This window comes from Babylonia areolata, chromosome 19, assembly GCF_041734735.1.
Source record: "Babylonia areolata isolate BAREFJ2019XMU chromosome 19, ASM4173473v1, whole genome shotgun sequence".
Lineage (NCBI taxonomy): Eukaryota > Metazoa > Mollusca > Gastropoda > Neogastropoda > Buccinidae > Babylonia > Babylonia areolata.
The window spans coordinates 59,449,342-59,472,363 of NC_134894.1; the positions used below are offsets into that span (position 1 = coordinate 59,449,342).

General features: G+C 45.8%; 1 protein-coding gene across 1 annotated transcript in view; it reads left to right on the forward strand.

Moving 5' to 3' along the window:
• The window catches only part of LOC143294382 (uncharacterized), a 236,773-nt gene that overhangs the window by 200,940 nt on the left and 12,811 nt on the right, over window positions 1–23,022 (forward strand). The window contains exon 3 of the mRNA XM_076605856.1: window positions 4,723–4,835. Within this exon, the coding sequence (XP_076461971.1) occupies window positions 4,723–4,835 (113 nt within the window). The remainder of the gene's footprint in view (window positions 1–4,722; window positions 4,836–23,022) is intronic.

Sequence of the window (23,022 nt, forward strand, 5' to 3'; positions counted from 1 at the left end):
TGGTCTGGACGGTAGTCATTCGGATGAGACGAAAAACCGAGGTCCTGTATGCTAGCATGCACTTAGCGCACGTAAAAGAACCCACGGCAACAAAAGGGGTGTTCCTGGCAAAATTCTGAAGGAAAATCCACTTCGATAGGAAAAACAAATAAAACTGCACGCAGGAAAAAATACAAAAAATGGGTGGCGCTGTAGTGTAGCGACGCGCTCTCCCCTGGGGAGAGCAGCCCGAATTTCACACAGAGAAATCTGTTGTGATAAAAAGAAATACAAATACAAAATATGGAAAAGAAGAGGAGGAGACGAAGAGCCCTGATGGAAATGTGGTGTGCCCTGACCCCGAGGATCCCGCCCTGACACGCTGTGGGACATTGACATGACTGCGAGCATCGTTTTGTCTCCTCTGGAGTCGGCTCAGAAACACTCTCCTCCTGAGGATCTTTTCAGGACACGCCTCTCTTTTTTTTCTTTTTTTTTCTTTTTTTTCTCTTTCTTTTCTTTATCCAAACCATGCTCCTTATAATCAACTCCAACCCCTTTAACCACCATCTGTGTGTGTGTGTGTGTGTGTGTGTGTGTGTGTGTGTGTGTGTGTGCCGTGGAAGCTGCGATACCTCGCCTAGAAATGAGTGTGTGGAGGAGGAGGTGTGTGTGTGTGTGTGTGTGTGTGTGTGTGTGTGTGTGTGTGTGTGTGTGTGTGTGCTGGAGCTCATGAATGTTTATGTGTATTTGACTGTGCTTTCATATCTGTGAAACTGCATGTGTTGGTGCTTATCTGTTATGTTATGCATATGTGGGTGTATGTGTGAATGTGTGTCTCCATGTTTTACATTTATTTGCTTATTTATCATCATTGTTGTCTTTTTTTTTGTCTTTTTTATTATTATTATTATTATTATTACTACTACTACCACTACTTTAAAAAATTATTATTTATTTATTTATGTACGCTTATAGTTGACTTCATCATGTTTTTGCGCCTTATACATATTATTAGTAGTAGTAGTAGTAGTAGTAGTTCTTTTTTATGCATTTATCTATTATTTATTCACCTTTTTTTTCTCTCAAGGCCTGACTAAGCGCGTTGGGTTACGCTGCTGGTCAGGCATCTGCTTGGCAGATGTGGTGTAGCGTATATGGATTTGTCCGAACGCAGTGACGCCTCCTTGAGCTACTGAAACTGAAACTGAAACTGAAACTGAAACTTAACCACCAGATTGTTTTTATATGGATTCCAAACACTTTTTTTAATCGCCCATGGTCGAGACACGGCCTCAGTTTTAAGTACAACTGCGTGTTCAAAGGATAAACTCTCTTTTACTCTACCCATAGGGAGATCATGACTGTGCCCAGGGTTAAACCTCCGTGAGTAAGAGTCATTAACTGGCAGAATGGAACTGTTGGGGGGTGTGGGGGGGGGGGAGTAGGGGGGTAGGAGGGGTGGGGAGCGTGGGGGTAGGGAGAAGGGGAAGGGGGGGTGGGGGGGGGGGGTCGACTCACCTTTACATCCCGGTTCTGCCAGTTTACGAGGTTCTGCCTGACCCTGCTGGAGTGCCGGGTCTGGGGATGTGGTGTATGTATTGACTCCGGGACAAATGGGCGGTGATGTGACAGCAGGAGGGAGGAGGAGGAGGAGAGGAGGAGGAAGAGGAGGAGGAGGGAGGGAGGAACGGCCAATGCAGAATCGTTTTATTGATTCCTGGACTTCTTGGGCCTGCAGGAAAGCGGGGAGGGGAGGGGGGTGGAGGAGGGGTGGAGGCGAGGGGGCTGGGAGAGGAACGAGAAGGGGTGGAGGGGGGCGGGGAGGGGGTGGAGGTGGAGTTTGGGAAGGGACAGGAGGAGAGAGGATTTTGTACATCAAGGGAAGCGTGGAGTGATGATGGTGGTGGTGGTGGTGGTGGTGGTGGGTGGTGGTAGTGGTAGTGATGGGTGTTGGGTGTTGGTGGAGGTGATGATGATGGTTAGGGGGTGGGTGGGGGGGGGTGACTTACTGGGACCATGTTGATTGGGAGAGTCATCGGTGAAGAGCTGGCTTTTGTGTGTGTGTGTGTGTGTGTGTGTGTGTGTGTGTGTGTGTGTGTGTGTGTACTGTGTGTGTGTGTGTACTGTGTGTGTGTGTGTGTGTGTGTGTGTGTGAAAGGAAGGAGATGGGCAAGAGAGAGAAAGAGATAGAGACACAGAGAGAGAGAGAGAGAGAGAGAGAGAGAAAGAGAGAGAGAGAGAGAAACCCATTCCCCTCAGTCTTCCCATCAAATCAAATCAAATCAAATCAAAAACACTTTATTAATCCACATGGAAATTAAGTTGTGCAATCACAGGCTCATTGTAAACACTGGCATAAAATCATGCGCAACATAACAAGAGATTAAAACTAGTCAAATAAGAATTCCCAATAGCTGACGATATACTAACCCCCCCCCCCACACACACACACACACGAATAGAATCATTTAAAAGAACGGATGCAAATTTACCAGTTGACGCTGTGGTTTCACATTTTCCCATCGAGTCGATAAGATTACCATAAAGATGGAAACAGGGATCATGATTCTAATGCTAATGCATAATTCTAAGCCTATGAAGAATCGGATCACCGTAAAAAGTTTCGAGTGACATCGTTGTCAGAGAAGAGTTTTGGCCATGGAATTATGTGTCCTTGGGGTTCCCAAAAGGACCACCACCAATATGTCTGTGCTTTACCGCACTGGGTGTTTTTTTTTTTTTTATTCTTTCAGCGTTTAGACCCCCTTTTTTTTGTCTTTCGCTCCAACACATTAACTTTCTCCATACGAACGGCGAAAGAGACGACGTTAACAGCGTTTCACCCCAATTACCATCATCAAAATATTGCAAGCGGAAGGCTCTTATACTGAAGACGTGAATGTTGACAAAGAATACCACAATTCTGACGACGGAAGCTAAAGGTTGGGTCATTCAGACACCCACTGGACATCCGAGGGGTCTGTGTAGAGGAGAAGAGGGGACTGGCCGTACTGAGTGAGTTAAAATGCCCTTCGTATCCTTGACGGGTGCCATACACGAGCGGTTAGAGCACAAAGACTGTCACTTTGAGGGTACTAGGTTCGATTCCATTGTTGGCGACTTACAGGTTTAACCCTTTCACCGCCAAGCTCGCATTTATGCACAGGCGTGGTAGAGGACCCATGTCACTAAAAGGTGACCATTCATTGATCTGTTATCCACGAACCTACTGCTCTTGATGTCCGGTGGTAGTTAGACCATATTTTCTATACATCGCAGGGAGGGAATCCCCCCAGCTATTCTTAGCCACTGTCTTTTCTGTGTTTGTACAACAAGGGAAATTTTGTACTCTAAATTGACTGGCGGTGAAAGGGTTAAGGGTGGAGAATGTTCCGATCTCCCAGGAGGTGCCTGCTAGTGCCTGACCCTCCTTCGTTTGTTGTAGGCATTCAAAAGATCAAACACCCACGTTTAAGAAGTTCTAATCCGTGCCAGTGTTCGGCACGATGGAAGTCACGAACATACCTCACGATGTGTCCGAGCTATTACCTTTAGTCACTAGCAGAGAGAAGAAAACTCAAGTTCTGGTCCATGAATGTGGGCGTGGGTTCGGATCCCACTTTTGAGACCATGTCGTGTTGTGTGCTGTAGTGCTGTTTGTTGGTTTATCAGGTGTTTTTTTTTTAACAGTAAATCTCACGAGCATAATAAACACACGGAGGACGCCATTCCAGATTCCAAGCTCAAGTGATTATTACCGGAATCTCTCAAATACATCACGAACATGCATTATGCCACACCACTGAAGAAAAAGAACTACTGGGATTAAGAGTAACGGTCTTATTCTTTATGTCTTTCCTTATGTTCTTTCCTTGCTTTCTCATTTCATCGTGTTTTGTTTTGCTCTTTTTTTTTCTTTTTTCTTTTTTCTTCTTTTTTTTTCTCTCGTTCTATTTCTTATGCATGCATAATCTATTCATTTCGTTCTGTCATATTCGTGACAAGTGTTCAAGTAATATTGGTGATGGTCGTAGTCACTGTAGTATGCTGCACTTGCCAACATAGATTTCAGAGACAGTAACAATACTGTACCTTTTAAACACCCGGATGTTTCTATATTGATGACCTCTGTTTCTATATTGATGACGTGTGTGTGTGTGTGTGTGTGTGTGTGTGTGTGTGTGTGTGAATCACTGTCCTATCCATCTGTCAATCTGTGTGTGTGTGGGGGGGGGGGGGTGAGGGGGTGCTGTCAGTGTGTGTGTGCGTGTGTGTGTATGTATGTGTGTGCGCTCGCACGCGAGCGTCAGTGTGTGTATGCATGTGTGTGCACGGATGTGGGTGTGTGTGTGTGGGGGGGGGGGGGGGCAAGGGGGGGGACGTTTTCTCCATTATGTATACAATTCTGCATGAAAACCTTTTCCTTTCATTTATGTGTGTGCTATTAGTAATAGATGTAGATCAGCAAGGACAGATTGGAAGAATAGGCAATGCCTAAAATCTTAATCCTTGAATAAAAACGTTTTGAGTTCTGAGTTCTCTGAGTTCTGTCTGTCTATTTATTCTTTCAAGATCAGAACTTAATAAAGGAATAGTTACAGTATGGTCAAGAAACAGATATTCTCACGGTATTAAACAGGAGTGATCTGTGTGTGTGTGTGTGTGTGTGTGTGTGTGTGTGTGTGTGTGTGTGTGTGTGTGTGTGTGTGTGTGTGTGTGTGTGTGTGTGTGTGACGACAGGTGCGGGGGAGGGTCTGAATTGCTGGCACTGCATCGCGGAGAACTGTGACCAGAACCCCGAGGACAACTACAAGGCCTACAAGACAGAGTGCCAGCCCGGACAGCAGTGCCAGGTAAACTCTGTGTGTGTGTGTGTGTGTGTGTGTGTGTGTGTGTGTGTGTGTGTGTGTGTGTGTGTGTGTGTGTGTGTGCATATGCGTGTTTGTGTGTTTGTGTGTGTGAGGATGCGCATGCACGTGCGTTCATTATATTCCTCTTTTTGTCACAACAGATTTCTCTGTGTGAAATTCGGGCTGCTCTCTTCAGGGAGAGCGCGCCGCTACACAGAGGGCTCCACCTTTTTTTTCTTTGTGTGTGTGTGTGTGTGTGTGTGTGTGTGTGTGTGTGTGTGTGTGTGTGTGTGTGTGCTTTTTCCTGGCTGCAATTTTATTTGTTTTCCTGTCCAAGTGGATTCTTCAAGAGAATTTTTGCTAGGGATAACCCTTTTGTTGCCGTGGGTTCTTTTACCTGCGCTAAGTGCATGCTAGCACACGGGACCTCGGTTTATCGTCTCATCCGAATGACTAGCATCCAGGCCACCACTCAAGATCTAGTGGAGATTGATAAATTACTGGCGACCATGGGATTCGAACCAGTACGCAACAGATTCTCTCGCTTCCTAGGCGAACGCGTTACCTCTGGGCCAACACTCCACATACAGACAAGCGTACGTCTGTAGGAAAAACATAATAAGTTTCGTATGAAAACCCGGACTCCGGTGGACATAATCACAATGCAGTATCATGTTGTGTATCATTTTCATGGATTTACAAATGCCCAACAGAGTCATGCAGACGCGGATATGATAACAGCGGCGTCAGGGAAATAAAAAAAAAAAAAAAATTATTATGCACCTGGGAATCATGACGCCAGTGTGAGACGTTGGACGGAAGTAGACACGCCGATAATGGTGTCATATGAAGATACGTATGTGTGGTTGTTTGTGTGTGTGTGTGTGTGTGTGTGTGTGTGTGTGTGTGTGTGTGTGTGAACTGGATATGATAACAGCAGTCAGATATGTAGGCGTGGATGACTAGGTGTCACACACACACACACACACACACACACACACACACACACACACACGCACACGCACGCGCACACGCACACACAAACAAACACGCACGCACGCACTCCAATGCGCAGGCATTCACACTGTCACAGACACACAGACTAACAGACACACAGACACAGACAGACACACAGACACACACACACAGACACACACACACACACACACACACACACACACACACACACACACACACACACACACACACACACACACACACACACACACACACACACACACACACACACACACACACACACACACACACACACACACACACACACACAAACAAACACGCACGCACGCACGCACATATACATTCGTATAAAACATCTTGGTTTATATGAATAAAAGATGATTTGAGGATCTGTGATTTGTCAGAATTGAGATTCTTCAATTTTTTCTTTATTTCGTTTTAAGATTCACAAGTACATAGAAATTCAAAGGTTTGTATTTGATGTGGAGTGATGGCCTAGAGGTAACGCGTCCGCCTAGGAAGCGAGAGAATCTGAGGGCGCTGGTTCGAATCACAGCTCAGCCGCTGATATTTTCTCCCCCTCCACTAGACCTTGAGTGGTGGTCTGGACGCTAGTCATTCGGATGAGACGATAAACCGAGGTCCCGTGTGCAGCATGCACTTAGCGCACGTAAAAGAACCCACGGCAACAAAAGGGTTGTTCCTGGCAAAATTCTGTAGGAAAATCCACTTCGACAGGAAAAACAAATAAAACTGCACGCAGGAAAAAAATACAAAAAAATGGGTGGCGCTGTAGTGTAGCGACGCGCTCTCCCTTGGGAGAGCAGCCCGAATTTCACACAGAGAAATCTGTTGTGATTAAAAGGAAAACAAATACAAATACAAAATGATGACAGCAGTTCTCTCTAATACGGACCGCACGGGTGATCGAAAAGGGTTCATGATGATTCAATTAGCAGAGTGAATGGAGGGTTGGGGGAAACTGGGCAAATGAGGGTGAAATGAGGGTGAAGTTTGAAAAAAAAAATTACAGGAAGTTTCTTAAAGGACTTCGTAAAAGAGAAGTCGTTAAACTGACAAGCGAAACAACTGATAATGAATGCAAAAAGTAAAAAAACATCAACGTTCTCAGTCACTTGTGAAGACGCACTTTCGTGTACATACTTCATCAAGCTACAGTAAAAAAAAAATTAAAAAAAAATTATATGCTTAGTTGTCAGGTTACTAAAGCATATGCACTTGGTCCGTAATGGATTTGATAATAGTCTGAGAGCTAAACTCAGAATAGGTCTGCAAATCCCACCCCTACTAACCGATAATAACTCAAATTTATTCATAAATACTTTAACAAAATGTCTTCAATCACCGATATGTGTGACGGGACATTAAACAAAAATTCCTCCTCCTCCTCCTCCTCCTCCCTTGATTAGCAGAATGGCAGAAAGATCTTCCTGAAACAAAACTGACTGACAAATGATAAACGGGATCTCTTTTAATCAGTTAATTCAGTCAAAGAAAGAGAGAAATGGTAGTTGTAGTAGCAGCAGCAGCTGTAGTAGTAGTAGTAGTAGAAGTAGTAGCAGCAGCAGCAGCAGTAGTAGTAGTAGTAGTGTAGTAGGAGGAGGAGGAGCAGCAGCAGCAGCAGCAGTTGTAGTAGTTGTAGTAAAAAAAATTATTATCAGTCGTATTGTCGTCATTATCACTATCATCACTTCTGCTTGAATGTCCCGTCCGTTCGTCCAAATGTGTGTTGATCAGTATGGAAGTATGCCCCTCTTACTCTATCATTTATGAGAATAATTACACGAATGTGATGAAACCTAGTTTGAGTTCTACAGCAATGAAAAAAATAAACACACACACAAAACCGTCAAAGAAAGAACCCACATATAATTTACAGTCAGACAGAAAGTGTCACACAGAATCTCGCGTGATGCTGCCTCAAACTAGGAGAATCACACACAAGATTCTCACATCGATTTCTTCTTCTTCTGCGTTCACTCGTATGCACACGAGTGGGCTTTTACGTGTATGACCGTTTTTACCCCGCCATGTAGCCAGCCATACTCCGTTTTCGGGGGTGTGCATGCTGGGTATGTTCTTGTTTCCATAACCCACCGAACGCTGACATGGATTACAGGATCTTTAACGTGCGTATTTGATCTTCTGCTTGCATATACACACGAAGGGGGTTCAGGCACTAAGCAGGTCTGCACATATGTTGACCTGGGAGATCGTAAAAATCTCCACCCTTTACCCACCAGGCGCCGTCACCGTGATTCGAACCCGGGACCCTCAGATTGACAATCCAACGCTTTAACCACTCGGCTATTGCGTCCGTCTCACATCGCTTTCAACTTTGAGTTGATCTTTTCCCCCCAAATGAAACCCCTGAAAGCGCGACTGATGACCACGTTCGTTCCAGTATAACCCCCCCTTAGCAACCGCCCTCTCCACTTAATTACTTCCCTTGCCTCCTGATCCCAAGCCCTTTCCCGTGTCATCTACCGACAGCGAAATAGGCGGTCAATTCTCTAAACGAGACTGCCGCAAGGTATGGTCGAAGGAGACTAATAACTTGATTTTCTGGTTGCTGGAGTGCGGAGTACGATGTGAAGAGGAAAGTAGCAGAATGGTCAAGACGCTTGTCTGCCACTACAGTGTCCGTTGAGGGTCTGGGTTCGAATCCCGCCACCCCCTCCTTGCTTTCTATCCCACGTTTGACTGGAAAATCAAACCGAGCCTTCAATCATTCATGTGGGACGATAAATCGAGGTCCCGTGTGCAGCACGCACTTGGTGGCGCACTGAAAAAGAACCCATGGCAACGTCGTCCTCTGGTAGAAGAGATTCAGTCTGACAGGTACAGAACTATATATATATATATATATATATATATATGCTTGCATTGAAGGCCCGACTAAGCCCGATGGGCTGCGCTGCTTTGCAGACCAAGCATTTGCTTTGCAGACCAAGCATTTGCTTTGCAGACGTGAAGTGGCGTGTATGGAATTGTCCGAACGCATTGACGCCTGCCCTTGATAAAACTGAAACTGGACTAGGCCTGTGTTTCTGGATTTCTTTTTAGACCTCTAGGTGTTGTTTTGGGACTGGTGGGTGGGTGGGTGGGGTAGTGGTGATGGGTACTGGAGTGTTACAGAACGTAGTGAGGAGAAGAGAGAAGAATAACTGGATTTGCTTTTTTTGCTGGAGTACGCCTGTATGGCTGGAGAGATTTGAGGCCTCTGAAGAGTGGTGGTGGGGGGGGGGGGGGGGGGGGGGGAATCGTGGATCGGGAGACCGGAAGTGATTACAGAACGGTAGAACACAGAGCGCTGTGGTGCCCATTCGCTGTTGTGTGTTCTGGGGGACAGATCAGATATCTTCCCGTTCCAGCGTTCGCCTGGCTTTTGTAGAGATTGAGCGGTCTGCTGTAAATGAAAGAGCTGGCAAATGACGGGGGCATTGAGTGTGGTCTTGGGGGAGGTGTGTGTGTGTGTGTGTGTGTGTGTGTGTGTGTGTGTGTGTGTGTGTGTGTGTGTGTGTGTGTGTGTGAAGGGGAGGGGGTGTGCGGAGGGTGGGGGGGGGGGGGGGGCGTCGGTACCGTCCTTATTTATTCGGGATTGATAGATAGTTTGTTTTTGTTTCCATCCACCTCCTTCGTGTGTCAGTTCACCCAAACCACTGTGTGTGTTCTTGTTCTTTGTGTTACACAGCAGACTGACAGTGGCTGTTCACACATACGATCTCCCATGCTTCATTTTAGATCCCCCCCCCCCCCCCCCATTTTATAAGGTGCAAAGATCAAATCATTTATTAGTATTATCACGTTTTCTTTGTGCATTGATGTTTGCCTTGTTTTCTTCTTATTTTTTTTAATATTTTTATATCATCCTTTGCGGGTAGCTAGCTTTGTGACGAAAAATGGATTGTCATTTTCCGCCCGCAGAACTTGGGACATGACACCACTGCCGTGCCGATGGTTTCTCTCCATCACTTAGAGTAGTGGGAGGTGTGTATTGCCATATGTTGAGATATCTGACTAAAGGTGACTAAAGCCCAGTCACACCAGGCGAAACAAGCGGTTCTTTCTCGTGGAGAGAATTCCAGTGGCCCTGATACGCTGCCCGATTCCATCTATTTATACTTTAAAAGCACCTTTGAAAAAAAAAAAATCAATCTCGTGTGATCTTGCCCGACTGGAAAGGACGACTACATTAATCACAAAAAAACTAAAGTTTATAAAAAAAAACCTTTTTGGTGGTAGATGAATCCTCTTTGTTTTGTGAGATACGACGTTTCGAACCAAAGGCCCGTTGTCAAGTGATGAGAAGAGGACAGTGTGAATAGGAAAGCCCTATGTGAGGAAAGGGTGATGACATCTCACTACTTTCTGTTTTGATGGACCATGCACACTAAAACACTTGCTGATTACAATTCAGTGCAATACATACTCACACACACACACACACACACACACACACACACACACACACACAAAATCTAAAATATATATATATATATATATATATATTCACATGTACGAGTATATACACACATATCCACACACACACACACACACACACACATATATATATATATATATATATACATACATACATATACATACACACATACATGCACATACAATATATATACACACACATACATATACATACACACACATATACACACATATATACATACACAGATACATACAAAACAGAAAGTAGTGAGATGTCATCACCCTTTTCTCACATAGGCTTTCCTATTCACACTGTCCTCTTCTCATCACTTGACAACGGGCCTATGGTTCGAAACGTCGTATCCCACTAAACAAAGAGGATTCATCTACCACCAAAAAGGTTTTTATAAACTTTAGTGTTTTTGTCTTGAAGAATCCTGCAGTCAATTTTTGTCTTCTTCCCTACATTAACTCACTCAGTACGGCCAGTTCTCTCTTCTCCTCTACACATACCCCTCGGATGTCCTGTTGGTGTCTGAATGACCCAACCTTTAGCTTCCGTCGTCAGAATTGTGGTATTCTTTGTCAACATTCACCTCTTCAGTATAAGAGCCTTCCGCTTGCAATATTTTGATGATGGTAGTTGGGGTGAAACGCTGTTAACGTCGTCTCTTTCGCCGTTCGTATGGAGAGAGTTAATCACAGTTTCGGTTGTTAGCAGCAGCTGCTATCCCGATGACATAGCGTGTCTGGCACTTTGGCTCCCATCCCTGTTCTGAATCTTCTTCCAGCAACGTAAAGACTACAGACATCAATTTCCACCACAGAAGCTATCAGAAGGGACGGCTGAAAGAGAATCATAACTTTATTTGCTAGTTTTTTTTTATGGCCAGGGAGTGTATTGGGCCTGATAGGGGTGGTGATGACGAGATAAGAATGGGAGTGAGGTGAGGGCATAGCCTTCTCATATTTCTAAGGACCAGGGTCCATTAGCCTGTGTGGTGGTTTTTAGAAAGGTTCAGATTTTTTTTTCCCCCTCCAGCCTGTCGTGCCTCGTATCATCTTTTAACGTGATATGTATTGGAAAGTCTTCTTTTCATGGAAGATGGGGGGGGGGGGGGGGGGGGAATGTGGAGCACTGAGGGGTGGGAAAACCCTTACTTCCTTTTTTGAGTGTGAGTGAGATTATTGGGAGGGAGGGAGGGGGGGGAGGGTGGTTCTTTCTTTTTTGTTCTGTTTTGTGTTTCATATTCTACCAAATCACCGGCGCGCGCGCGTGTGTGTTTGTGTGTGTGTGCGTGTGTGTGTGTGTGTGTGTGTGTGTGTGTGTGTGTGTGTGTGTGTGTGTGTGACAGAGACAGAGACAAAGGCAGAGACAGACAGACAGACAGAGAGATGATGAGAGTTATATCACTCAATCATTTACCACACAAACACCACACAGAATGAGAAACTCCCAGAAAAGATCAACTCCAGGCGATAACACTGTGTGTGGCCTGCTTCCTACAATCACTCACCCCTTCCACCTGAATCTTTCTTCCAACAATAAATAGATAAGGCGACAGTTCGCACTGCAAGACTGGAATAGCAAGTTACTGGGGCAAGCCTTTTATGCCTGGCAAGAATCAAGGGTCTGTGGAGCTGTTACTGGATGGTTGGGACTGGTGTGTGTGTGGGGGGGTGGCAGGGGAAAGGATGTGTGTGCGAGGATAGGGGGTGGGCTGGGGTGGGGATTGGGGGGGGGGGAAGTAATTACAGAGTGGGAGTGAGAGGAGGAGAGATAGCTTCCCCAAGGGAGTGCGGTCCATTTGTCAGTGTGATATTATTGGAATGGATTCGATTTTCTTCCCTTCCAGCCCATGTTTGTCTCGTGTCAGCTCTTCGTTTACTTCGTGGAAGAGAGGGAACGCTGCTGTTTTAACTCACTCAGTACAGGCAGTCCTCTCTTCTCCTCTACACAGACCCACCCCTCGGATGTCCAGAGGGTGTCTGAATGACCCAACCTTTAGCTTCCGTCGTCAGAATTGTGGTATTCTCTGTCAACATTCACCTCTTCAGTATAAGAGCCTTCCGCTTGCAATATTTTGATGATGGTAATTGGGGTGAAACGCTGTTAACGTCGCCCCTTTCGCCGTTCGTATGGAGAGAGTTAAATTAAACAGAAGAGGGAAGATAAATGGCAGTGCATTGAGCGTGTTCCCGCATGACGAACTGTTCCTGTTTAAGGTTGGATGGGTCAGTGTCGTCGGTGTAGAATCATAAATGACAGCGATGGGGTCTGCTGGGTTTCTTTTGTGTGTTTTTTTTTCTCTGTTTCTGTCCTGCTGTCTCACAAATCATGCACACTCCCTCACGCTGTTTGATTTAATGCCAGACTTGGATATATTGCGATATAGTGACTATGTGTGTATATATACATATGTATGTGTACATAACTACATGCATGTATATGAATGTGTATTGTGTGTGCGTGTGTTTATGTAAGTTTGTGCCTGCCTATGTGTGCGTATGTGTTAGGGTAGCTGTTAGATACACATATATGTTAAAATGTATGTATGCAGTGTGTGTGTGTGTGTGTGTGTGTGTGTGTGTGTGTGTGTGTGTGTGTGTGTGTGTGTAGTCACATTTTGGTGTGTGTATTAACATAGATGTAATGTTTTATGTTAACAAAAGCGTTTTTGTATAGCACCTAGAGCAGATTTCTGGATAGTGTGCTATATAAATATCCATTATTATTATTATTATTATTATTATTATTATTATTATATTGCACTGGTCTCCCACACTCATCACCACATGCAAGAGAAGGCAGCCCGTACGTCCCTGCAACTTTGCACAGCAAACACGTGCCTGAACATCAGCCAGAAGAAAAAGAAACATCTGAGTTGATGACACTAAGCATTCCAAACCCCTCATCAATCCAAGTGAAGGGAACAGAAACAGGCCTGCCCACAAACTAATGGAAAATCTGTGTACCTGGGCAGCTTCTTCGTATGCACACGAGTGGGCTTTTACGTGTATGACCGTTTTTACCCCGCCATGTAGGCAGCCATACTCCGTTTTCAGGGGTGTGCATGCTGGGTATGTTCTTGTTTCCATAACCCACCGAACGCTGACATGGTTTACAGGATCTTTAACGTGCGTATTTGATCTTCTGCTTGCATATACACACGAAGGGGGTTCAGGCACTAAGCAGGTCTGCACATATGTTGACCTGGGAGATCGTAAAAATCTCCACCCTTTACCCACCAGGCGCCGTCACCGTGATTCGAACCCGGGACCCTCAGATTGACAGTCCAACGCTTTAACCACTCGGCTATTGCGCCCGTCGTACCTGGGCAGCAATGTCAGACCCGATGGGGGAGCAGGTGGGTGACATCAAGAGCCGTCTCAGCAAGGCCAGAATCACCTTCAGAATGTTGATCAGCGTGTGGAGGTTTCACTCTTGTACAGCAGCACTGACACCAAGCTGGGAATGTACCAGGACAAAGACTCTCTCTCTCTCTCTCTCTCTCTCTCTCTCTCTCTCTCTCTCTCTCTCTCTCTCTCTCTCTTGTCACGTCACAGGTCAAAGACCAAATGGAATAAGACACCAATTTTATCAGTCAATCAGTCAGTCAGTCAATCTCTGTGTGTATGTATGTGTGTGTGTGTGTGTGTGTGTGTGTGTGTGTGTGTGTGTGTGTGTGTGGGTGGGTGCGTGCGTGCGTGCGTGCATGCGGTTATGATTATGTGCGTGTATGTGTGTGCGCACCAGCTTGTGTGCGGGCATGAGAGAGAGAAACATTGTCAGAGAAATAAAGAAAGAGTGAGAGTGAGTTTTTTTTTATATTATAATTATTATTTATTTATGTAAGCTTATCTATTATTTTTTCTCAAGGCCTGACTAAGCGCGTTGGGTTACGCTGCATGCTGGTCAGGCATCTGCTTGGCAGATGTGGTGTAGCGTAAATGGATTTGTCCGAACGCAGTGACGCCTCCTTGAGCTACTGAAACTGAAACGGAAACTGGGAATGTACCAGAGTTGTAGTGGAGTAGTTTCCACACTGCTCTATGGTTGAGAATTCCGGAGGGAAGAAAGACAGAGGAAGAGTGATCTAACAAAGTTAACCTTCCACATGGGAAACCTCCGAAGAATCCTGCCAATCTTCTGGACCAATACCGTCTTTAATTAACTCTCTCCATACGAACGGCGAAAGAGACGACGTTAACAGCGTTTCACCCCAATTACCATCATCAAAAATTTGCAAGCGGAAGGCTCTTGTACTGAAGAGGTGAACGTTGACAAAGAATACCACAATTCTGACGACGGAAGCTAAAGGTTGGGTCATTCAGACACCCACTGGACATCCGAGGGGTCCGTGTAGAGGAGAAGAAGAGAGGACTGACCGTACTGAGTGAGTTAACAACTACTCGCCACGTGCAATCAAAGAGAACATTGAGACACTCATCATGAGAAGGCGGTTACTCACTCTCACTCTTTCTTTATTTCTCTGACAATGTTTCTCTCTCTCATACACGCACACAAGCTGGCGCGCATACACATACACGCACATAATCATAACCGCATGCACGCAGCCACGCACGCACGCACCCACGCACGTACATACACACACACACACACACACACACACACACACACACACACACACACACACACACACACACACAGATTGACTGATTGACTGACTGACTGATAAAATTGGTGTCTTATTCCATTTGGTCTTTGACCTGTGACGTGACAAAGAGAGAGAGAGAGAGAGAGAGAGAGAGAGAGAGAGAGAGGAGTCATTTTATATTATCATATTACTCAAAGTGGGTGAAAAAAAACAATTGGAAGAATGAATGAACGAAAAAACAAAAAACAAAAAACCCAAAAAATGAGAACCCATGGCAAAGAAAATATATATACATAATTATAAAAGGACAAAGGTTGTCGTGTCGAATGGAGTCACGGGCGGTCTTGCCTCACCGAAGACAGAGAGAGAGAGAGAGAGAGAGAGAGAAGCAGGCACGCGACCTTCCCATCCATCGCCTTCTACGGGGCCCCTTCCATCATCATCCAGACCGGAAGTCAGCACGAAGGGAAGGCGGGGGGTGGGGGGTTGGGGTGGGAGGGGGGACGGGGGGGACGGGGCGGACCACAATCACGATCACGTGCATCACAGTCATAAGTTGATAGGCACCACCACTTCCTCCACGTAATAACCTGTCTGGCTGGCTCTCCCGCCCCCAGGAGCCCTCTCCTTCCTCTTGCCCGGAATTCTTTGCCAGCAATAAATTCTCACCGAGGTTTCGCTGGAAGGAGTTATCGTTTAGAGAATCATATCTTGGTTTGCTGGATGCTGTAGTAACCCTTTTATGACTTGGCGTTTGTTTTGTTTTTTTGTTTTGTTTTTTTTTGTTGTTTGTTTTTTGTTGTTTTTGTTGTTGCTGCTGTGTGTGTGTGTGTGTGTGTAGTAGTAGTAGTAGTAGTAGTAGTAGTAGTAGTCTTCAGTTTAACGTCTTCCACTTTAAGTGATATTAGACGAAAAAAAAAAAGGGAGGGGGGGGGGGGGTCTGGGGGGGGGGGGTAGAAGGCGGAGCGTGGTGGTGGGAACGGTATTGGGCAGAGGGTGATGAATGATGTGTGTGTATGTGTGTGTGCGCGTATGTGTGTGTGCGCGTATGTGTGTGTGTGTGTGTGTGTGTGTGTGTGTGTGTGTGTGTGTGTGTGTGTGTGTGTGGTGGGGAAAGATACAGAGCACTGGAAAAAATAAGACATTAAAAGGGGAGACATAGGCACAATATAGAAGGAAACGCTAACATCTCTCTCTAAACACGTGTGTGTGTGTGTGTGTGTGTGTGTGTGTGTGTGTGTGTGTGTGTGTGTGTGTGTGTGGAAGGGGCGGAAGGAGGGAGAGTGTGTGGGCTGAAAGTGGAGAGAGATGGGGAAGGGGTAGTGGTGGTCGTGGTGTGGTGGTGGTGGTGGTGGTGGTGGTGTGGTTTCACACTGGGAGTGAGTGAGAAGAGGAGAGAGAAGAAATAGCTTCCTGGAAACCACAGGGAGAGCAGGGTCCATTTGGAAGTGTGATGTGATGGGGAATGGATCGGATCTTCCCACCCATTTCAACTTTGTGTTTGTTTCGTGTTATTGTCTTTTTTTATTATTATTATTCTGTTGGAGAGATAGGAGGAGTCTGCTTTAGACAGATGGAGGGGTATGAGGGTGGGGCTGGGGCTGGGGGTGGGGATGGTAGTGCACTGGACGTGTCCATATTTGGTGGAGGAAGGGGTGAGGGTGTTAGCCTTGTTTAAGCGTGATTGATAGCATTTTTTTTTTTTTTTTGGTTTGTTTGTTTCTTTGTTTCTACGTTGTGGTTTGGTTTTCCATTTCACTTAGCATCTCCTCGCGTCTTCTCTCTCTCTCTCTCTCTCTCTCTCTCTCTCTCTCACACACACACACACACACACACACACACACACACACACACACACACACACACACACACACACACACACACACACACACACACACACACACACACACACACACACAATCACAATCACACACACACACACACACACAATCACACTTACACTCACACTCACACTGGCAGAGACAGACACAAAGGATGTGTGTGCGTGTGTGTGTGTGTATGTGTGTGTGTGTGTGTATGTGTGTGTGTGTGTGTGTGTGTGTGTGTGTGTGAGAGAGAGAGAGAGAGAGAACGATATGTGTTTCACACTACATCAACTGGTTTAAACTATGGTGGGTTTTTTTTATCATACCACAAAAGGAAGAAATAAGGACACGTTGTCCGCACGGCAGACAGCAGGATCCCGAAGATGTGTTTGTATGGCCAGCTGAAGGAAGGCCACCATGAACTTGGAAGACCCTGCAAGCGCTTCAAGGACACCTTGAAGACAAACCTCAAAGCCTGTGACATAGACATCGCTTCCTGGGAAACTGATGCCCTTGACCGCTCTCGCTGGAGGATGCTATGCTCTAGTGGCATGAAGACGTTTGAAAACAAGAGAACGCTGGCCATTAAGGAGAAGCGTGAGCGAAGGAAGCAGGGCTCAACTTCTGGAGACGTTTTCCCTTGCAACACCTGTGGGAAGTGCTGCGCATCCAGAATCGGCCTCTTCTCCCATATGAGGACACACACCGATAGATAAGCCTGCCTGCCTACTCATCCGTCGGACCGACGGGAGACTCCACTATTATTATCATTATTATTATCAGGTGATGAGAGTTAGGAGGAGCCGAGGCAGAATTGGTTTGGCGCTGGACCTGTCATCCAGTGTTCACCAGTGATCAGGGTTGGAAGCCCTGTTTCGGCATGGTGTTGTGTCCTTGGGGAAAGTGAAATGCCCCATGACCAACATCCCTCGGAACGACACCCCTCTGTATGATGAACAAATAGCAGACTCTCTACCATCCTTTGGGTTTGAAGTCCTACCTATTCAAGACACAACCCCTTCCTTCCCTACCTCACCAGTACCTCTACCGGCAGGGGACGAGCAGGCAGCCAGCCCGGCAAACGCGCAGGGAAAGGTCGGTTCGATACTGAAAGATGGACGGATGCCACTTCTTGTAGCAGCCCCCCCAGACCCCCAACCCCCACCCCCCACCCCCCACCCCCGCCTCTGGGAATGCGACGACCAGGTGGCTTTTCCCGGCGACATCAGTTGACTGCCGGAAGGATCGACTACCATGACCCCAGACATTATGTTGCTCCACGTAGATGCGGCAGCAGTCCTGGCCTGGGGGTGCTGACCTCAACACCAAGCTCTGGGGGACGGCAGCCGATCTTCACCGGACGTCCGAGTTTGTGGCATCCCTCGGACTTCGACCCTGACTGCGTAGCTGTCGAACGCAAAGAAGAAGAAGAAGAAGGAGTTGCTCCACGTGGAGCTCGCATCCTTACAACTGTCCAGATTAGCAGGGCTTCGACCGACGAACAGGAGAGACATGTTTGATAGGTTTGGAGTTCTGGCCCTGCCTGGTATGGTTTATCCACCGGCAACCACGAATCTCCAAAAGTCCAGGGACTTGAACTACGCAACGTTGGCAGGGTTGTGGAGGGCAGTGCCTCGGACGCGGACTCACTTGAGTTACTTAACTCACTCAGTACGGCCAGTCCTCTCTTCTCCTCTACACAGACCCCTCGGATGTCCAGTGGGTGTCTGAATGACCCAACCTTTAGCTTCCGTCGTCAGAATTGTGGTATTCTTTGTCAACATTCACCTCTTCAGTATAAGAGCCTTCCGCTTGCAATATTTTGATGATGGTAACTGGGGTGAAACGCTGTTAACGTCGTCTCTTTCGCCGTTCGTATGGAGAGAGTTAACGCCTTGCTCCACATTTCAGGGCTTCAGGTACTCTTTGAAAGCATCGCTGAAATCCTTCTTTCTTCACCCAGGTGTGAATGGGTACATGACTTCTGTTGGGGAAGGTGAAATCGGCAGCAGGAGAAGGTTGTACCCTGCCTTGCTGTTATTGCCCAGCCAGCTCTGGACACAGTGGATATGAATTCACTGCCCCAGTGGCATCACGCGGCTGTGGGTCTTTAACATGTTTTAAAGTGAGGAGTGGAGACAACTTCCGCTTATCCTCAGGAGAGCAGGGCACTGTATAAAGTACGGTATTACGTGAACAGATCCGATTTTTTTTTTTTTTTATCATAATCCCGCTTCCCCGGTCCCGCCTCTCACACACACCCTTCCAATATTGTTTGTTTCTTTCTCCATTCACTGACACTCACCATCTCCATTTTAGATTTTGTACTCTATCTTTTCCACATTCTGTTCTCTCTCTCTCTCTCTCTCTCTCTCTCTCTCTCTCTCTGTCTGTCTGTCTGTCTATCTCTCTCTCTCTCTCTTCCTTTCTTAGTCCCCTCCCCCTTGCTCCACCTCACCCCCCCCCCTCACCTCAACCGCCCCCCTTTTCATTCGAATATACAGAAATGTCGATTTCTAATTAATACTAACAATCATCATTATGATAGGAATGATAATAATCCAAATAATAATAATAATAATAATAATAATAATAATAATAATAATAATAATAATATTTATTTTCAGTCTGATATCATCATCTTAGATGAAACAGACTATAAATAAATAAATAAATAAATAAACGAACTCCGATCTTTTCCCTCCTCTGTCATGTGTCTGTCTCGTGTTTTTTCCTTTTCACCGTTAAACAGACGGTGCTGCAGATGACTTTACAAAGAATATGGAATGAATGGCGGTGCAGTGACGTGTCTGTGTGCGGTTTGGGGGTGGTGGATTGGAGTGGGAGTGATGGGTGGGCCGGGTGTGTGTGTGTGTGGGGGGGGTGGATTGAGTGGGAGTGATGGGTGGGCTGGGTGTGTGTGTGTGTGGGGGGGGGGGGGTGGATTGAGTGGGAGTGATGGGTGGGCTGGGTGGGTCTGTGTGTGTGGGGGGGGTGGATTGGAGTGGGAGTGATGGGTGGGCTGGGTGGGTCTGTGTGTGTGGGGGGGGGGTGGGGGGGTGGATTGAGTGGGAGTGATGGGTGGGCCGGGTGTGTGTGTGTGTGGGGGGGGGATTCAGTGGGAGTGATGCGTGGGCCGGGTGGGTCTGTGTGTGTGTGTGGGGGGGGTGGTGGATTGGAGTGGGAGTGATGCGTGGGCCGGGTGGGTCTGTGTGTGTGTGTGTGGGGGGTGGATTGGAGTGGGAGTGATGGGTGGGCCGGGTGTGTGTGTGGGGGGGGGGGGGTGGATTGAGTGGGAGTGATGGCTGGGCCGGGTGTGTGTGTGTGGGGGGGGGTGGATTGAGTGGGAGTGATGGGTGGGCCGGGGGTGTGTGTGTGTGGGGGGGGGGTTGGATTGAGTGGGAGTGTTGGGTGATGAGTGTTCATCTTTAATCATGTCAATGTTGTTATTTTGTTCGTTTCTGCCCTCTTTTTTTTCTTTTTTTTCCTAGCGACGAACACACACACACACACACACACACACACACACACAGAGGTGGGGGCAGGAGGGGGGGTACAGAATGTCGGTTAGTTCTAACCAAGAAATGCAAAGTTAAGACGGGACACATCCGGCCTTAGAGTCTGTAGCCAAGTGTGATCTGAAGGAGAGAGAGACTAATAAAGACAGGCAGAGACAGAGACTGCGAAAGATACGGACAGACAGATATAGAAAGTAACAGAGAGAGACAGCCAGACAGACAGATAGTGAGAGACAGAGACATTACAAATAATATTACATTATCTGGGTTAAAATCACATCACGTTTTGAATTTGCCGATACCTCAGTGAAAAATCTCATCCAAAATGCAAAGAAGATCAATAGTTTTCGCGCCGAACAGAATCTCGCATGACACTGCCGCATCTCAAGGTAAAGCACAAAAACACGATCTTTGCCTTGACTGATTCTTTCCGCGTGGATGGACCATCACAAGTCATCAGAGAGGGCGGGCGTTTGTGACCACATTCATCATAGTTACCAAACACCTTCTTCACGTCACAACGCGTCTGGACTCTTTCCATACGAACGGCGAAAGAGACGACGTTAACAGCGTTTCACCCCAATTACCATCACCAAAATATTGCAAGCAGAAGGCTCTTATACTGAAGACGTGAATGTTGACAAAGAATACCACAATTCTGACGACGGAAGCTGAAGGTTGGGTCATTCAGACACCCACTGGACATCCGAGGGGTGTGTGTAGAGGAGAAGAGAGGACTGGCCGTACTGAGTGAGTTAATTAACTCTCCAGCCGTGAAGAAGACAGATATGAATTCTCGCACAAGCTGCCAGAAGGGATGATCGTATGAGAGTATTAATAACTTGGTTTGCTGGCTCCTGGTGTAAGCTTTCATGGCTTTGATGTTATTTGCGCTGCAGGGGCGGTAGAAGAATGTGACAGCGGATGACAGAAGGGGGAGGATGAGTTCTCGCAGAATGGGAGTGAGGAGAAGGGATGGACTCCTTATACAGTGGGGGGTGGGGGGGGGGGGGTCCATCTGCAAAAAAAAAAAAAAAGTGGTAATACTGGAAATGATCTGATCGCCATTTGTCTCCACACCCTGTGTTTATCTTGAGGTGCAGGGTAATGTGTGTGTGTGTGTGTTGGAGCTCATGTACGTTTATATGTATTTGACTGTGCTTTCATATCTGTGAAATTGCATGTTTGGTGCATATCTGTTATGCATGTGTGTGTGTGTATGTGTGAATGTGTGTCTTCATATTTTACATTTATTTGCTTATTTATCATCATTGTTGTCTTTTTTTATTGTTATTACTACTACCTTTTTTATATTATAATTATTATTTATTTATTTATTTATTTATTTATTTATTTATTATGTAAGCTTATCTATTATTTATTCACCTTTTTTTTCTCAAGGCCTGACTAAGCGCGTTGGGTTACGCTGCTGATCAGGCATCTGCTTGGCAGATGTGGTGTAGCGTATATGGATTTGTCCGAACGCAGTGACGCCTCCTTGAGCTACTGATACTGATACTGATACTTTATGCGGAGGCCAGGCATGTGCTCCTTTGGGTTTTTTTCTCCAAAGCAGATCACGTGTTGCGTTTGTCACACCCTTGATTTTGAATGATTATTCATTGCTTAGAATGTTTTCAGAAATTTTAAACTCCAGTCCAGTTGGTGTCCTCCTTTGATGTATTATAATTAATGTTGTTATTTATATTTACATTGTTGTAGGTTAATGCTTGTTGATATGCATAGACATATTCTCCTTCCCATGACACCCCATTCAATACACACCACAATCTCTTTAGACTTTTTTTCTTATAATAATATACATTTCCTCTGATCCATAACATGAACACTTTTTTTACACTAATATTCACATGCATTCCCTTTCCTTTATCCACTACGTTTCTCCTTTCCGTCCTCAAACACTTACAGCGAATAGACGTTAACTCACTCACTACGGCCAGTCCTCTCTTCTCCTCTACACAGACCCCTCGGATGTCCAGTGGGTGTCTGAATGACCTAACCTTTAGCTTCCGTCGTCAGAATTGTGGTATTCTTTGTTAACATTCACCTCTTCAGTATAAAAGCCTTCCGCTTGCAATATTTTGATGATGGTAATTGGGGTGAAACGCTGTCAACGTCGTCTCTTTCGCCGTTCGTATGGAGAGAGTTAAACTGAAGACAACACATCCTTGAATGTGAAACTGAAACTTGCGAAGGCGGGAGTGAGTGTGTCAGTGTCACCCATGCTTATCGTCTGAATGACATTTTTTTTCTATCCTTCTCTTATGTTTCAATTCTCTCAATTACCAGTTACGATGTTTCCCATCATCTCAGAGAGAAGGAGAGAGAAGGGAGAGAGAGAGGGGGCGGGGAGGGGGGGGCGGGGGACGGGGGGTATTGAGAGAAGGCAAAAAAGACATCATTATGTCAAACTAGGTGAAAATTAATTAATATAAATATATTTCTGTTAATAATTACTATGTAATAATTAATTGCAATGCTTTTTTTTAAGCGAATGTGTGAAATGCTTTTATTTGAAAACATATGTTTATTACTCTTGTTTAATCAAGTAATCCGCGTGTGTGGGGTGGGTGGGTGCGGGTGTGTGCTGATTATCTGGTTGCGGTTTTCCGCAATTTATCTTTATTCTTATCTTATCTGTCTATTATAATCAGTGTGCAGTATAGTAGGCTATGTTTATGATTATATTCAAATAATGTTTCTTAATTCTTTCTGTTTTTACATTAAGAATACTAGTTATTACCTGCAGTGTGTGGATGTATGT